Genomic DNA, 19248 nt, shown 5'->3' on the forward strand with positions numbered 1-19248 from the left:
TTTTTTCTGCTTGTTTTGTTATTTTTCTTCATTTTTTTTTTCCTAATAGAGAGACGGGAAGAAAGAATATGGGATTGTCTGAGTGGGAAGGTATAGAGGATTTAAGAGGAATTTGGGCTGGGATATGATTAAAATATACCATATGAAAAAATTTAAATAAAAATACAAGAAAGAGAGTCCTGTGGCGCCTTAAATAAACTTTATATACATGCTTTTATAAATTTTCAAATAAAATTACACTTCAGTCATCCTAGTGTTCATAAAGACACATACTTACATTTCCATGCTTCAAAAACTATTTGTAGTGGGTTATCTTATGGAAACTAGCCTTAGGCCTTTCTTGTGAAATATAGAAATAATATGGCAAGTCCTTGAAAATCATGACTGTGGAGATGAGCCGGTGTACACAGTTCCCCTAGGAGAGGAAGAGAGGCCTAGAACCGGCTCGTTCGCGTCCTCTCCCTTGCTGAGCTACTTACCTCCAAAGGTTTCACATCAAGCCGGCCCGTCCTGTCCAGTGAGATGCGCCTTTCTTTTTGTCTGGTTCCTAATTCGGACACATCCTGGGAAGAGGGGCCTTTTCCGCTTATGGATGCTCTTCTCAGCTCCGCGATGCTGCGTCCAGTTCTCCTTATGCAGTCCATCTTAAGTGTCTCCAGAGGCTGGGTTTTCATAGAAATGACCGCCAAGTGTTCGGAGATTATGTTTGGATCTATTCTCAGTGGTTTATTCCTGATGTGTGGAATTATTCTAACCGGAAGTTGGTCTCCTAATAAATCGTCGAACTCTTTGTCAGAGTCAGAGGCCATTTGTGCCGTATGCTTTTGTGCCTTTTCAATGATCCTGTCTGTGTCTAGATCTCCAAGAGCAGAGTAAGAGCTCTTTGTGCTAACTCTACTTAACGGAGCGCTTGAAACTCCATCGACAATTAAGCTAGCCACTTTTTTAGGGAAAACCTTTGTACCTTTCGTATCATTGGGTTCGTTATGGGATTCAGATTGCATTATTACATTACTATAAACAGACTCAATAATCTGAGAAATCATTTCAATATTTTCTGGATCTAATGATTGTTCTTCAGGATTTGAATCCACAAGACTAATGTTACTTTTGGAGATTTCAGCGGATACAGACTTTGTCAGCTGAGATGCGATCGTATTTAGCTCGGGCTTTGTTAAACTGTCTGTGTCTTTGCTTGCCACACCAGGCTTCCTTACTAGTTTAGCCAAGAACAAGGCCAACGCTTCTTCTAAAACTTTAGAGTCTAATATTAAATCCTTTACAGATGCAGATTTTTCCTGGGATTTAAGTTCGTCGATAATTTTCACCACTTTTTCCATAATTTTGACAGCTTCTAGAGCCAATTCTGAGCTTGGAAGTTCTTCCTCTCCTTGAGGTTGAAATTCAGAATTGGAAATCTCCTTCACCATTGAAAGTCCTATTATGTCAGAAAGGACATCACTCTTACCCATTAAATCTTCAAATACAGAGGTAGGAGAGCCAGAGTGTTTTAAAAGATTGGCATAAACCGAATTAACTACCTTCTCAATAGCCGCATTGTCAGCTGAAGGCGCACTGTCCGACTCCTTGGCAGGCTGCACAACTTTGATCTTACTTTTGGAGATAAATTGTTGGATTGAATTTACTATTTTTGAAGCTATGTTTTGCATATCTGTTTCTTCAGAGTTAGTTATTTCTGTTTGCACTTTTGGAAACACAGATAAAAGCTTGGATAAGAATTTTACAGCAATTGCTTCTATTACGTCACGCGACAGTTTATGCGGGCGCGACGGCTGTGTTGGAGTAGTTAAGGCAACATTGGTGAGGATGTTTTCAACAACATTGTCCACTTCTGCACACTGATATGGAGTCAACTCGCCACCAAAATAGTTCTGTAACTGGTTGCCAGCCACTTCTCGTAGAACTAAGTCAACTATGGTTCGTGAGAGGAGCTTGCATCCACTGACGATACAATTTTGTAAGATTTCCTCAGATCCAAACTGTGGCAGAAGATTATTATAAATTGTCTGAACCACCAATTGAACGACTTCATCATCATTTGGATGCAAGGATTCTACGTACTGTATATCCAAATCTTCATTTTTGGAAATCTCATCTGCAACTGTACTTACTAACTTCATTTGAAGGAATTCAAGTTGTGTCAACAGATTTTCTTGAGGTATTCTAGTTTTGATATTGTATAGTTGTGAAAAGACTTTTGCTAAGAGAGCAGAAATCACATCATCTAGAAACTTGAAAGGCAACTTTATGGTGTACGGAGATGAGGTCTGGCATTCTTTACTGACTGTCTGCACCACCTTTTGGACCTTTTCCTCAACATCCTTGGACTCCAGAGGCATGCATGCTGAAGCTGGTATCTCATCAGAAAGTAGCAGGTTGAGCTGATGCTGAAAAATTTCATTTATCACTGTGCCAGTTAATCTTTTTGCTAGATTTTCCCCATTATTGTTGATGTTCTTGCAAACAGACTCTTGAGATTTACATTCCTTTAAAACATTACAAACACAAGAGTGAACAATTTTGTTCACTACGGCTTTTTCAATCGACGGCATTCTGTTACTGGGAGGCACCTCATCGAGGGAGGATTGCTCAGATGTTGGAATGTGTGGTGCTTTGTCCCCTCCTTCAGTGCTCATGCTGCACGGTGGTACTTCCGGGGCTGCCTCTTTGAACCCAGGAGGGACCATCTGACCTGATTCTTTGACCACTTGTGGGGCTATCTCTTTTTCCTCTTCTGGCCTAAATACTTTAAGTTCTGCATCTGAAAATTCCTTCAACATCGAATCGATGAGTCTCATAGCTATGTCAAAAAGTTCATCTTGATTCTGATTATCCTTTACATCTGTAGCTTTATCACACTTTTGTGTTTCTGGTGGAAATGCAAATACAAGTTTGCTCACCATTTCAATGATCACATCTTCTAGAAATTTAGCCGGAACAATCCCAGGTTTACTCTCCAGTGAGGATGGAGGATGCTCCAGCATACGAGGCTGAATTTTAATGTTTTTCTCTCCTTTTATCTCACTCTTCTCTGCTTTTCTTTTCTTTTCTGATTTTTTGCTTTCCTTCTTTTTGGCAATGGAGTCTTTGCTAACTGATGGGGACAAATCCTTTGTTGGAACAGGCTGTGTAGGATCTTGAAGTATGGCCAGTGGTTTATCACTTACAAGGCTTCTGTTGTATGTTGGCTTGGAAAAATCCAATGCCTCTTGTGATAGCATTAAAACATTGTCATAAATATTTTCAATGACATTTTCAACACGTTCAGTTTCTGAGTTCTGTTCTCCAGGGACATATATTTCAGCTACAGTCTCTCCACACTCTTCCTTGATTGGCACCTGGGCTATTTTTATAGTTTTCCCTCTCTTGGTCTCTTTAATCTTACTCTTACTCTTGGAATTGTCATCTGTTTTCACTGAACCTTTACTGGATTTTCTGTCAATTTTCTTTTTATTGACTGTTTCAAAATCACATCTACGTGCCCCCTTCTCAGGACTATTCTCATCAGCAACTGCAAAATGGGTGTATACTTCAAGAAACTTCCCCTGCTGATTCATTACAACTAAGTTCTCTTTCTGAGTTTCATCACTTTTACATTTGTCACTCAAATGCTGTTCCTGAGTACCTTTACTTTTCCTACTGGTTTTTGACGACAGAACTTTTGAGCTATTTTCATCTTTATGACTGGCAGACTTCAGTTTTCTTTCATCATCTTTCTTTGTGTCTGTGACATCTGCAGTTGATCCTGATGTGAGGTTGATAACATTGCTTTTCATAATGTTAGCAATAGAGCTAAGTATTGGACCTTGAGTATCATCTTTTTTCACTGATGTATCTTTAGATAGAGCAAGCTGTGTCTGGTTTAAGGTTGTTTTAACCTGCGTGGATGTCTTCTCTGGTAGGAGCTGAACCCTTTGGGTGATATTTTCTGGGTCTAGAAATGAAAAGAAAGTTGAACACCAGGCTCCTGAAAATAGTGGCTGAATCTTAAATGAAGAGATAGCCTTCTGGGCCAAAGAAGAAACCATTTCTATAGCAGTGTTTCCAGTGTCACCTTTCTGAAGACCATCAGACCCAAATTTCCCTACAAACTGATCATACACAATATTTGATATCTTATCAACTGTCTCCTTCCCAACTGGTGGGAAAGAAAATATTTCTTCAGCGTGTGGTAAAACTTTAATTTCACTTTTCCTGAATTCCCGTACCAGAGAATTTGCAAAGTTGATAGCTAAGCTTACAATTTCTGCCTCTGACTTGTCCTTTTTCCTAGAATCTTCAGTAGGAGTTGCAAAAGAACAAAACTTGTGAGCAAGGTCAACAATTACGTCTTCTAAAAATGCAGCTGAAAACAAAGAGGGTTGTGCCTTTTCCTTCCCAGACTTTGCAACAACAGAAGCATCGCCATAATCAGGTATGTTTTTAGGAGGCGAGTTTTCACCATACAAAAATGGTCGCAATCGGTGATCCATCATTTCCTTAATAACGAAGCCAGCTACTTTACTGAGGAACGATCTTCCCTTTTTGTGTGCACCTTTCTGTACTTCTGCTTGGAATTCAGTTTTTTTCAAAATATTATTACATACAGAGTCAACAAAATTCTCAGAAGTTTCTTCCTGTGGGCTGGCTTCATCCTCCTCTGCTATGGCAAATCTGATCTCATATTCATAAATTTCTTTTATGATATCATCGCTCAGCTTTGAGGCTGCAGCCAGGAACTCGTCCTCCTCATCTGGCATAACCTCTTTCTCCTTTAGTTCATTTTCAGTGTCATCTGGAGGGAAGATGCTTCCTAAAAGCTTGTAAATCATATTTTCTATTAGAGAGCAAGGGAGCACTGTGATGCACGATGGCAAAGCATTGGTGTCCTTCAAGATGACACTGAGCACATTTTTGATGATGTTTGCAGCTTCAGGGGAAGAGTAAGAAGAAGGCATTAATTCTCCTGAAACTAATGACTGCACCTGATAATCATAAATTTCTTCCAATAGGAAATGGTATATTTTCCCTCCAAAACAAGAAGTGCCCTGTTGTACAGCCCTGTGTAGCTGAGTCAGAGATTTATATTCATCTAACAGATTTGCGTAAACGGAATTGACTGTCTTTTGAATCATTTCTTTATATGTCTCTGAAAACCATAGACTCTCATCCAAATGTTCTGCAACTAAAATCTCAGATGTGGTGAACTCTAAAACAATTGATTTTACTAATGTTGTAGCAATGTCCATTATTTTGGCGATTGCTTTCTCTGGGGTTTCATCAGCCAAGCAGTTCCGTATGAATGTCTGAAGAATTTTGCAGACAAGCTCAGTAATTACTTCCTCCAAAAAGACAGCTGAGTTCACAATGAACGACAATTCTCTTTGGCTAGAGTTTGTTGCTTTCGGCTGGCAGGTTCGAGCAACTGGAGCTGAAAGAATACTTTTATCTCCTGCTAAGAATGACTCTAGATGATGATTGAAGACCTCCTTTATTATACAACTTGCTATTTTTGAAACAGGTATGCTACTTAGACCTTTTTTATCTTTTGAGAGAGATTGGTATAGATCTGAACAGGAAAGATCAGCATAAATGGAATCAACCATTGTCTGAATTTCCTTTTCTGAAATCATACTCTGTTTTTCATTTCCATGTTTTACAATACATATTGCATGTTTTGAAATTATTGACATGATTTCATTTATCAGTTTTATGACTGTGTTACTTAGGTCTGATTGAGAAGAGTCAGAAAGCTCCATGGTGGAATGCGATGGGCTTATTTGAGACATAAGCCGAGTGACAATCTTCTCTAAATGAACATGAGAAAGCATGGTAGTATATATTGTTGAAGCCTGTCTTCGAAATATTGACTTACTAATGTCATGATGAACTCTGTTTACCAAAACATTTTGACTAAGTTTGGAATGAAAGCTTAAAGGCAGATTTGTTGCAACATCTGGTGGAATTTGGAAATCAAGAATTTCCGTCAGAATGATTTTGGTTATCTGAGCAGCCAATGCCTTTGTGTCATGCAGAAAATCATTATTAGGCATGGTTTCCATTTCATATTCTTCTAAAACCTTGCTGTACACAGTGTCAACAATGTTCATGAGCACATCTTTTTCTACTGGGGAAAAACACAGTTCCTCAGCATTCTCTATAGTGGTAACCTGGGCTTTTGAAAATTCCTCTGTTATCCAATATATGAGGTTTTCAGCTTTATCAAACAAAACATTTTCTGAATTTCTTGTTGACTCCACTTGTACAATGCCAACAGCCCTGTGAAATACTTTGCCTACTACCCCAGAGACCACATCTTCCAAAAAAGGTGAAGGATAAGCACTAGCATAAAATACACGCTCTTCATTATCATCAAAGCATTTGTATGATGAAGTAGACACTTGCTTTTTTTCCACAAATGGCTGAAGGTGCTGTTCACAGATATATTTAATAATGAAGCCTGCTATTTTATCGATGAAAACATCACTACTCTTTGTGATATTTTGTTCCACTGATTCTTGAGAACCGGCGTTTTCTAAAATATTCTTGAGAACAGAGTCAACGAGATGCTGGACATTGTCTTCCGAGTAAAAAAACTTGTTTTTTTCTTCATCCTTTGAAACTTTAATTTCATGTTGGGAAATTTTTCTCCTAATATCACTGATCAGATTGGAAGCAATTTCATTAAAATTTACTCCTTCTTTGTCCTTTGGAGCTCCCATGTTTGAAGCCTTTGTAGGCAATGAAGGGAAAATTTTAGATAATAGTACTCTGATCATATCTTCTAAAAATGTATATGGCAGTAATGTATTATATGGAGGCGAGGCCTGGTTTGCATTTCTAGGCTTATCAGTACTACCAAGAACATTATAAACAATGCTATCAGTCATTGAATTATAGCAGGGAGCAGATGACAAATCACCAGAAAACAAGGGGTGAAGAAGGTAGTCTGATATAGCTGCCATGATTAACTTGGAAATGTTTTCCACAAAAGCGTCACCATTTTCAGACTCGTCGATGTCAGGGTCGAGCCCGTGCTGCCTCAGAACATTCCTATAGACTGAGGTGACAAGTTCGTCCACAATATCCTCACCACCAAAGGGAAAGGACAATTTCTTATCACATAGAACAGGAATCTTAGCTTTGTCTAAGTGATTGTTCACTGAGTTTACTATTTTTTGGGTCATATTTTCCATCTCCACATTAGTACTAGGCTTAGGACTAAAAATCTTTGATAAAACTCTGGTAACGATTTCCCCTACAAACTGCTCAGGGTAAACGCTAAAGGATGATGGCCTCTGAGGTCTGTGTGACTCTACAGCTTCACTGAAAACTTCCTTGACCATGTAAGATACCTCATCCAGTGGAGTTTTGGGGCGAGACAAACTCTCTCCACACAAAAATGGCTGAAGATGGTTTTCAATAATCTCTTGAATAATGAAACTGGCTATTTGGTCAATCATAATTGGGCTTCGGCTGATTATATTTTTCTGTATTAAATCAAGAGAATCAGACATTTGTAAAATATTACTGTAAACAGAATCTACCATCTTTTGGAGGTTTTTATCTGTATGCAGATATTGATTATCACAGATAGTGAAACAGATTTTATGTTTTGAAATGGCTGACATAACCTTATTTGTTATGCAGTTGGACATTTCATTAAAATCAGAACTCATCAAATACTTTTTTCCTAAAGATGAAGGCTCAGCAGGCAGGGGAATAAGCTGAGCTAAAAGTCTTCTGATGACATACTCTAAAAATGATTGTGGAAACATGGTACTGTAATCTTTGGGAGACATGGGTTCAGAAATACATTTTCTTAGATTATTTTGAAGCTTATAGAGTATGATTTCAGCATTGAGAGTGTGGTATAAATTTGACTTGAACATTCCCTTGAAGCAAGATGGAAGCTGATAATCTACAATCTCTAACAACATTCCATTAGATATTTGTTCAGCTACTGAAAGATTATCAAACGGCAGATTATTACTACAGGTTGCTATAAATTCATATTGCTCTGAAACATTGTAATAAACAGACTCAACGATCTTAGTAACACATTTTTTATGGGCTGATGGAAAATATAAGCTTTCTTCAGGATACCTTAGAACGGTAACTTGAGCATTATTTAACTCTTTCACTACGTTGGTGATTAGTAAGGTATTTATCTCATTGAGCCAGGCTTCGGTGATGTTTATGTTTTTCCTCCACAATGATGTAGAAAGATTAAAGAACAATTCTAAGATTATCTCCTCCAGAAATGTGGCTGAATACACACCACCACTTACACCTCTTTGATACAGATTATGAAAGGATACTGAGTTCATTCTCCGTGCTTCCTGTCTGTCAGGACAAGACAAAGACAAAGGCTTTACGGCACATTGTTTGCCAAATGGTGTTTGACTTTTAAAGTTAGTTGTATTTAAATTATTAAAGGACCTGGCAAGAAAATTATTGTCATAGGTCACAAACTCTACATCGGCTTTAGTTGATTCTGTTCCTATTAATTCTTGCCCTTTTGCTTTTGGGAAAAAAGGCTCTATTTTGCTTGTTCTGTAGTTCATGTATTTGTTTTCAAAAGGAGTTTGTTGAAAACCATGAGATAGCTTATCCATCAGAGACTTAACCAAGCTGTGGGAAATAAAATTAAGTATACAGTCTGAGGATAATAAATCTTGATCCATGTCTGCCAGATTTTCCAAAATGTCTGACTTGTAATCTCCTTGAAATTGTTCATAGTCCATTGGTGCCTTAGGATAATCAAAACCTCCACCTTGAACATTTTGAAGTACTTTCAAATGTTGACATTCTTCTGCTACTTCACGAAAAAGTGAACTATCCTCAAAAAACGCAGGGCCTGTGCACTTTTCTAGAAGTGTTCTAATAAGCTTCTCACACACAATGTTGAGAAGAAAAATTGATTTAGGGGAGAGCCCTAGACTATTTGTAATGATTCCATTACTTTGTTGATTATTTGAGGAGAAAAATGTTCTTGCTAGTTTACTGGGACTTATCTCATCATCTGGAGATTCATCTGGTAAAAACAAATCTAAAACAATATTAAAGACTTCATTGACGACTTCTTTGGATTCATGAGATTTTAGGCTACCAACCAGACTGTTCAACCTAGATGAGAGGCAATTTAATTTATTTCTCTGAGAAAGATGATCAGTTCGGTAAGATGATTCCCAGTCCCTGGGGCCTATCTGACTTCCCATGGTATTGACTTTGTTGAAAATGGGCACATTATTTCTAAATGTGGAATATGACTTGTTTCTTACATTATTTTCAAAATGATTCATTCTTAGTACTTTGGACAACACAAAAATCACCCCTTTTAAGAGATCTTGAAAGATATCATCAAAGTCACAAGGTATCACTCCTGGACAGAACATATACTTTGCTTTTATGGAAGCCTGGTGGGCCTTGTCAGCAATTACCACGTTGCCATTAGAAAGAATTTCAATAATAACTTCGAATATACTTAAGGCAAGTTCTCTAATGGAAATAGACCTGCTCTCATGTACTTGAGAATGAATTGAGATATTTTTGTAACCTATTGCATCTTGGACTTCCCATGGTTTCTCTTTGCTACCTTCTTTGGTGCCATCACAAATGTTTGAAATTAGGTACCAGATAACTGATTCTGAGAGATGCTCACAAAACTGATAAATTGAAGAATTACTGTATATGTTTTTTAGAGGCTCTGTTGCGGCATTTTCTCTCTTTGAGGGTGAAGATACATGAGACAACTTTTCCTCTGTTGAAACTACAAAAGAGAAAGAGAACCATAAACACAAGCACTTTGAGTATGGTTTATAGAAAATATGGAAAAATTAACTTACTGGCAAAGCATTTTGACTTTGAACCACCTTACTAAAGTCAAAGACAAAACTTAATTTAAAAAAGAAATTGGACTTTTCCTAAATGCTTTTCAGTTGTGAATCTTAGGCTGTCTGCTAAGAAAGCAGACATTTCACATTCAAATCATGTCATGGGTTGATGTCTCTCCCCTGATTGTATGACAACTAAGAGACCAGATTTTTAAGTCTACTGAAACATGTTGCCATAGCTCCAGTGATATGATTACTTAGAAGTGTATTAGGTCAAATGTTTGATGTTATGCTGCATTTAATTTTAAGATGTAAAAATTTTTCTCACACTATCGGCGTGAATAGGTCACGCGCACATCAACTCCAGAATGGTCTGTGATAAACTGGAGCGGCAGCAGCATGCACACCTACTTTGCACACTTTTCACCTCCTGACGCATGCCCGAGCAAAATTTTCTGGTTCACTTTTTTTCTCCTTTCCCCCCTATCTGTAGGCCTGGAGGGGAAATAATGGGTCTTTTAGATGTGACACATGAAACAGTTAACTTAGTAACATTTTTGTGTGCCATGGAAGTTTAGAAACAATCAACTAGTTACTGTGCTTTTCTAAAGTTATTTTTAAAAAAACAAAATGTAGACTCTCAGACAGGGGATCCTTTAAATACATCTTTTACTGTTTTGCCAAATTATTCCAGTTTAGAAACTAAGTTATCTCTTGCCTACCTTCAGCTCTGAAGTTCTTCAAATATGTGATCACAGACGTAACAACATGTCTTGCCACCAAATGCATTTCATTCGGACCCAGTTCGTGATCAGCAAAAACAATGGTGTCAGTTTCCTCCAAAGTCTCTGCTGTCGCTTTGGGGGGTTTACTTTTTCTCCATTTGCGTAATAAAGGAAAATTCTCTTGACAGGGTTCAAGATCTCTATGTTCTCCATCATGTACGCATGTCATTCGTGCACACCACGTTCTGAGCAAATTTTCATTCATTTGTCCTTCATATACTTCAGACAGAGAATTCTGCTTTGACATAAAGAATGGCTTCATGGTCTCCACGCCTTCCTCAGGGTGTGGCTCTTGGGGAAAGCCATAGCTGGACAGTACAGTGTTCACTATATTTTCCGCAGCTAAGCATATCCTAAGCGGAGAAGCATTTGTCTGGATCTCATCTGGCTCAGCTGGATTGGTGGCCTCGTAATGAAAAACCCTCGGGTTTGTACCTTTCCCCATTTCTATAAACGACATGACTTGTTTCAGTGACTCCTCTGTGGAATCGCTTGCTCTTTTAAACAATTTTTGTAGCATGCTGCCTTCAGGGAGAAAGCTGTTACCTCTTGAGGATTCCTCAAAATGTCCAGGGTTTAGTGTCCTGTGGCTGTGGTCCTGTGACTTGCTTCTAGAACAGGATGGCCCAGCTTTTGAGCTGGGCCTTCCCATTGGCTCCAAGCTCTGAACTGCGTTTTCTCCGTCGGCACTGGTGTGGACAGCACTGCACTTTTCATTCACGCCACCCTCTGAGTTAGGCGCCCCGCCAGGTACCTGGCTTGGCGCAGTTTCACTCCTTCCGTTGATGCCCCTCATTGTGGATGAAGACATTTTCACATCAGCTGTGAATCCAACCTCATTAACAATGTAAACATTCTCGGTTCCTTTGAACCAATTTTCGCTTGCAAGGTTTGTGATCAAAGACTCGCTGAAATGAGTACATTGGTCTATCAGTGTACCAATAATCTCACTTGCAGCAATATTCTCGCTCAGTATGCTGGCCGGAGATGGTTCCATTTGGCTTATTTCCTTGTCTAGCTTATTCTTGATTAAACTAAGCATGTCACTGACAGTAGTGACAGAATATGTAAGTAATTCTGAATGGAATAAATGAACCTGTAGGAGTGTATTTTGCACATTATCCTTGGATACATTTGTACTTGACTTTGATTCATCACCAAAGGCTCGAAATGGCTGTAACTTCGGCAACATCTTTTTGCTTAATTGTCTCTGTTGCACTTGAAAAAGATTGTCTATAGGTATTTTCACAATTTCAGAAAACTCATATTTAGAGATATGCTTAAACTTCAGGTCCACAAATGACTCCAACATGGTTAAGACTCTTTGTACAATCTCTGGTACAATGCGGTTGCCTGGGCTCATTGTCACTTGGCCTTTCGTCCTCATGTTGCAGGTCTTTGCGTTGCTGAGGAGGCGCCTGCCTGGGACACCATACTTACCTTTCACGGCAGCGAGTTCTTTCCCACTGGTTAAAGTTCGCTTACTGTCTTGAGTCGGTATCTGAGACAGGAAGCAGAGCTGTAATTTTTCAAATAGCATCTCTACAATTTCCCGTCCAAACATATTGATTTGTGCTTTTGTGTCTGCAGCTCTCGTAGCGCTGCCTTTAAAACGGTCATAGAGTCTGTTTTCATAGTCTTCAAGAGGTGGCAAATTTAAAAGTGAAAGTGAGTACTCTAAATCTTTTGCTTTAATTGAAATTTCAGTCAAAATGTTTTCAGCTATGGTTAAAAGTTTAGACTTTTCATTTTCTGTTTCACTTGTTTCTGTTTGCCATTTGTCAAACATTGTTTTAAATATACCTTCTTTAGGAAAAATTTGTTCTAGTTGTGAAGAAACATTCTCTAAGTAAAAACATGCCTGTTTCTCCGCAGGTGAACCTGCACCCAGATTCTGCTTTGGTAGGGGAAGGTCATCCAGATGTGAGAGGTTAACTGGAGAAGCCAAGTCATGGTCGTTTGCAGTGTGCAGCTCCTGCAACACCGAATGAACAATTTCACTTGCTTCAAGCATCTGCTCAGATGGTAAGGCTTTCGGAGTCACGCTGGCTCTGCTCTGTGCAGCTCTTTCAAGGTCTTTCATAATTATTTCTAAGATATCAGTTATTATATCCTTCGCATAAATTCTTAATTCTGAGACTGGGAGCTTTGTTTTCAGTATGGTTTTGGCATCCTCTGCAGGTGGAGTCTGTGGCAGCCCAGTGGCGGTTTTAGATCGGTTCTCTTTGGGAGTCTTCTCTCCAGCAGCTAACTGGGTCTTGCTTTTAGACTTACTACCACTAATGCCGAGATGTGGCTTTGTTTTAGATTTAGAGAGAGAGGTGATTTTTGATCTCGCTTTTAAACTTGTTTTACATCCTGGCCTAGGGCTGTTCTTTGGGCTAAGTCTAGAATTTTGTAGCCTAAGAAGGTACAAGTCATCATAACTACCATCAGGGGGAAACCTCTCTTCTAGGTGCATGGAGACAAAGTTTGATAACTTATCAAGAACTATTTGAACTAAGTATCTTCCAATTTGCAGTGATGAATACGGCAAGAGAGTGTTTTCTAGCACAAGAGCATTCAAGCTGTCAGCATGAGGATACATCTGTGGTATCCCGAGTCTAAGGGGGTCACTTCTTTTTCTTGTTGGCTTAGTTTCTCTAAAGCATTGCGGCCTTACTGATGAGCTGTTGTCCTTAATTTCTAATTCTCTCCTGCTTTTTTTATTTTTGTACAATGATGTCACAATCACCGAGTGCATTTCTCCCAAAATATTTTCCACTATATTATTTGATACATTGTCAATATGCGATTGAAAGAATTTCTTCTGTGTTATAGCTGATGTCTTACTTCTACATTTAGACACAACATAGGGGATTTTATTAAATGGGGCTAAGTGGCCTACCATTTCCATTATTTTTTTATTCAAGGTCTTCAAAATCTCTTCCACGGCCCTGAGTTTTTCATTTTTTTCTTTTGATTTTGATTCTCCTTTTCTCATAAATATTTCTTCCAAAACAACTCTCTGGCTTTCATTTTCCAATGCGATTTGGTTTTCTTCTAAGAGATTATTTGTACACTGTGGTAATGTGTCAGGTTTTTCCTTCTCATTGTATCCCAGCAAAACCTCATTTGATATGGTTAACTGGGAACATGTAGGATTTCCCGGTGAGGATAAAAAAAATTGCTTTACAGATTCTTTATTGTGTAAAATCTTTAAGATACTAGTAACAATTTCACTCACAATCATATTTTTTTGAAATAAAACGTGGTTTGAATATGTGTGCATCTTGATACTTTGCATCTCTAAATCTAAGTCATTTTTAATAAGCTTCAAAATAGCACTGGCAAGGAAGTCGGCATAATCCTTAAGGCTAGTTTGTGATAAATGGATTGTACTTCCAAAATTTTTTTTGCAGCTGGCAAAAATGGGTTCTGAAAGCTCTTGGCTAGAGACAGCTTTGGTTGTTGATAATTTTAGGACATTCACATCAGATTCAACTTGGCCTAATTCATGAAAACTGCTGTCATCTTGTTCACCATGTTCCAATTCTGGGCTAGCAAATACATTTTCTTTAGACTGAAAGGCAAGAGTCATTAATGAATTCATTCTTTCAGTGGCAAAAGATTGTAACCGATTGAAAATAGTTTCGGTAATAAAGTTGGCATTTTCCTCACATGGGTCAGGAGCAGGCTCCTTGGTGTCCTCTGGTTTTCCCTCAGTTCCTTGTGTTATAGAAAGAGGCTGTTGACACAGTGATTTTGGAAACATATCACAGAAGGCCAATCTTGTGGAAGCACAGTCCTTTGCATTTATGGCAAGCATGACCAAAGAAGTAAGTTTACAAAGCACAATGTCCACTATATCCTTGGACACCAAAATTACATCTGCTTTAGGTACTGACACCTTAGGAATAATATTTATACCCGTAATAACTGGTTCAAATTTTGCTTTTGGGTGTTTGCCAGGTATACTGTACTTCAGAGTTGGTGTGGCCGGTGAGAGGTTATTCTTGCACACGATGTTTTCATAAATATCACATAAGATCCCTTCAATGGTATCTTGAATTTGAAACTCGAGTATTTTTCCATATTCTGTCCTATTGACTAGCCTTTCAATAATAGCATCCCGCTCACCTGAGCAGCCCTCTCTGTCAGAGCTGTTTCTCTCACACGTGTCCTTGCATGACACAATGTCCAGCACGGTGTTGACAATCTGACTTGCGATATTCTCAGAGACCACAATATTACTTGGCAAGAGAGGGCCACACTGTTCTTTGTCTAACTCAAGCTTGATGCCTTGTAAAATTTTCCGAGCCACTTCTTTTGCATAAGTATTTAATTTGGACAAAGACAGTTGGCACCATGAGTCCATCCTTCCTGGATTACTATGATCTACTGGACAACAGGGAAGCTGCTCATCAGAATATGAATCTTTGCATGACAAAGTTTTGCTTAGTGTTCCCCCTTCCTGCTCTACTGGCAAAGTCACTGGGACTCTGAAATCGACTTGGGGACAAACAAGTGATTCTACTTTGGAAGCAGCAAACGTTTCTAAATTTTCTAATATTGCCTGCACGATATCTTCCACTACATTTATTCTGGTCTGTTTGTCAACATTCCAGCCGGGCTGAAGGTCACACGGATGCCCGCTCAGTGCACTGACAGGGGAGCTTCTTCCGTAGGCGGGCTCGCAAAAAGAAACATTGCTTGAAAAGATGATTGCTCCGCATCTGTTTTCACTTACATGCTTTCCTGTCATGGCAGCTGAATACAGCTTGTGAAACACTGTCCTAACGACGTCATTTACCACGACAGTTACATCTGTGTCTGACACTAAAGGGACCATTAGATGATCTGTGGAATGAGCAGACGTTTGAGTAGTCGACACAGGAGCATTGTGGGCCATGCCACGAAAATGAGAGAGAGAAACCAACTTTAACTGGTTGATTAGAGCACTTTGAAAGATTTCATTCAAAATATTTCTTATAATGGGAACAATTGGAGATTTGTGTGGTTCTTTGAGTTTCACTTCAATTTTGTTTAAGGTTCTTTCCAGAATCCACTGGTTAGTAGAAAAGCTTCTCATTTCTTCTCCGCATGATGTTCTATCTCTAATGAGTTTTTTACTTTGTGTGTCATCATCTAGATATGCCTCTGATTCAGCTCCTCCGGGAAGGAAATTTCCGTAAGTTGGTCTGTATCCATGATTTTCCATGCCTTTGTTCTCACATTCAGGTTCAGCAAACATATCAGAAGATACGGCTCCTACAATTAAGTCGACTATTTTTGTAAGCATTTGTGTCTCCTGTGGTGAGCCTCTTACATCTTCCGTATAATCTGAGGGGTTCATATTTAATTCCGTTTGAATGGCTTTCAAAATAACATTTGATACCTTCTTAGAATAAGTGTACAGAGCAGATAACAATGATTTATCATGGGACTCTGTGAGAGAACTGTTGCTTTCACATTCCCAACCTGCCGTATTCTCTTTTTTATTTTCATCATTGAGAACATCAATATTTTCGACATTTCCACTGGCAAATCTTTCCAGTTTAGCAAAAACCATGTTAAGAATATCTGAAGCAACAGTTTTTACTTTACTTGGGCACATTTCTTTTGATTTCTCTATATTGGAAGGTGCTGCATGTTTTTCTTCATTTTCGGCCATAATTTTGGAAATTATTTTAGAGATCATGTTGGTGCACTTGGCCATTTCCTCCAGAGTTGAAGCAAATGATAGATTGTCGATATCAAGTGATTCTGAGGCAGTTTTCAATCCAGAATTTTTGGTGCTGTTATCTATATTAACATCACATAATTTTGCAAGGACATATTCCAGAATTCCTTTGGAAAGGAGCTGAACATTAGGTAGTGTTGGAGTATTCTTGTGTAAGTTCTCTGGAGTATTCTTGTGTAAGTTCTCTGGAGTATTCTTGTGTAAGTTCTCTGGAGTATTCTTGTGTAAGCTCTCTGTGTTTTCCTGATTGCAAGATGGCTGAGAATCAGGGTGGTCACCTGTGAGTTTGCATAACATTTCATGCAGTGTTTCCCCAATTCGATCTAATACCTGCAATTTGGGACTATCCTTAATGTCCTTTTCATTAGCAACACTGTGGTGAATACATGGTGTAGCCAAATATTGGCGAAAAGAACTTCTTTCTTGTTTATTTAGCAAAATGTTCTTTTTATTAATGTCTTCAGATCCACATAAAGTTGTAGGTATTGCCTTATCTGTAGAGGGTGAAAATTTTGTTTGATCTTTGTTTGTACTTGATATCATTTCACAGATACATGTCAGTAACGGACTTTCCATACTCTCCTTGACACCGATGCCATAGCAGTCTACTGCTTCGCTGGAATCAGTAAGCCATGCTTTGCTTGTGTGACACTTGGTATGGCTTAGTTCCCTAGGATTTGGGTTTATCTTGCTGATTTCCAGTTCATTCTGTATAGCCTGCAAAACAATGTTGACTATTTTCATTGTGTAAGTACTAAGTTGAGAATGTAATGATTTCCCTACCAGTGAAGATTTGTTGCTTGTCTGCAACTTAGGACAAATAAATAACTTTAGGCTTTTAAAAATCGTATTGATAATCTTATCAGTGATATCATTTACACGTTTAGACTCACATTCTCCAGACCTTAACCGAGAATTGTTTTCGAGCTCTATGTTGAGAGAAGATAAATATTTCATTTTCTTTTCACTGTCAAACCATACGTTGAATGGTGTTTTACTTGATGTATCTTTGGATATGTAGGGAATGTCAGAATGATATAGACAAGTTTGATTAAAAGCATTTTTAATGGTATTAGGAATATATTTTGAGGCCTTATAAAGTATATTTATCACAGAATCTGTTATTTCTTGTGCAAACACTTGAATTTCTGACCCAGAGAACATCTTTCCCAAACACCCTTGATCGGCTAGTCTTTCAGAAGTTTCTGAGATGAAAGCATAAGGAGGAGCATCTTCATCAAGCTTGCTTCCTGAGGGACTAGATGAAACGGAAGACATATCACTAATCATTTCTATTAAAATATGTTTTACAATGTTTTCGGAAGCTTTTTGTATTTGGTGCTTTTGGTCTTGGCTGAAAATTGAAGCATCAGTCCTCAGATGGTGCTTTGTCTTGGTAATGTCATCACTGCTGACAGATAACTCCAACTTTAACCCGCAGTCCTGACATTCCGCTTTGCCCTGAGAAGTAAGTTTTGTTGATGGTTTATTACTTTTAGATTTGAAACAAGTATCCCTCTTTGTAGGCCAATGGTGAGGAGTATGCTCTTGTGGTTTTATTTTTTCATCACTGAAAGATGAATCAAGTACGCTTTGCACCAAGTTATCTATTTCCTCATCATCGTCCTCAGAATAAAGAACCATGCCTGGGACATTAACAGGTGGAAATGGTCTTTTAGTCCTAAGACCATTAAGTGATCTAGGGCCAGCAAGTCTGTACTTTTCTTCAGGGTTAGAAAGACTTCGTACTCTGGGTTGTCTGTGTTTTTTAACACCAGTTTTTACTGGATCCCAGTGAAGCTGAGTTAAGACATCATCTAGTAACTGAAGAAGTACCACTGTTTCTTCAGATGCGAAAAGTCTCTCATTATTGAGTTCAGTTTGGACATAGCCTAGTATAGTGCTGATTGCTTCTTCTACATGACCAACTAGAGAGGACTGTGAAAAAATATTTGATATTAAGTTTTGTATCTCTTCTTTCACAATGAGATTAGCAGCATCAGATGCAGGACTAGATTTCTTTTGGTCTGTTTTTTGATGGACTTTGTGTGTTGGCTCTGTCTTAATTTTTTGGTGGAAATGTTTAGTTGTATCTTCAGGAAGAAGTTCATTTTTCTTATAAGATGCAAGAGTCTTGAGTTTTTCTAAAATGGAATGTACCATATCATCTGCAATATCACACATTGGCTCCAAAGTATGAGACAGTGTGTCTTCAGAGGTTTTTGTTTCTATGGTTAATAAATATTCACCACTAGCTGATATACTTGGGTTAATGTCCACTGAAAAATCTTCTTGTGAATACATCTGTACACATTTTTTCTCAACAGCAGACTCTAGCTTCTCAAGCATGTTTTCCACAATCTCTGAAGCTACTGAGCATATGTCAACATTGGACAGCAACTCTTCTCTCTCTCCATCAGACTGGTCAACAAAAACTTCAGCTGTTACGGAAGAGAGAGAAGGAATGGCCTGGCTTAAGTCAGACATTAGTTCTTGAAAAATACTTTCTAAAATAAGTTTTGTTTCTCCTTTCAAGTGACATTTAAAGTTTACTAAGACATTCTTCAGCTTTTTCATTTCTTCTATGGCCTTTGCTTTTTTATCATAATGCAACGGAATCTCTAAACTCTCTGTTTCTGTGGTAGCATCTTTGGATATTTTAGTGCTTGTTTCCAATGATGTTAAAAGTTGACTGTCAGATTTACTGCTGCCTACTCTCGTAATTGGATAGTCTGACGTGGATTTTTTGTAATTGACTGATGAACTTGTAGATTGTCCTTTCCTTTGAAATGTTGTGCCAGTACCTGTGCTTTCCGCATGTGCAGAGGAAGGCTTCACAGGTGGGGATGTTCTCACAAGTGGGGATGTTCTCACAGGTGGGGATGTTCTCACAGGTGGGGATGTT

At 38.5% G+C, this 19248-nt stretch overlaps 1 protein-coding gene across 1 annotated transcript in view; it reads right to left on the reverse strand.

Annotated features, from left to right (window-relative positions):
* Positions 1 to 19248, reverse strand: part of Fsip2 (fibrous sheath interacting protein 2) — a 73901-nt gene that overhangs the window by 17299 nt on the left and 37354 nt on the right. The window contains exons 17-19 of the mRNA XM_055600507.1: positions 16574 to 19175; positions 10559 to 16504; positions 480 to 9772 (exon numbers count right to left, since the gene is read on the reverse strand). Coding sequence (XP_055456482.1) covers positions 480 to 9772; positions 10559 to 16504; positions 16574 to 19175 — 17841 coding nt within the window. The remainder of the gene's footprint in view (positions 1 to 479; positions 9773 to 10558; positions 16505 to 16573; positions 19176 to 19248) is intronic.

Source organism: Psammomys obesus, unplaced genomic scaffold (genome assembly GCF_907164565.1).
Source record: "Psammomys obesus unplaced genomic scaffold, mPsaObe1.curated_primary_1811, whole genome shotgun sequence".
NCBI classification, from domain to species: domain Eukaryota; kingdom Metazoa; phylum Chordata; class Mammalia; order Rodentia; family Muridae; genus Psammomys; species Psammomys obesus.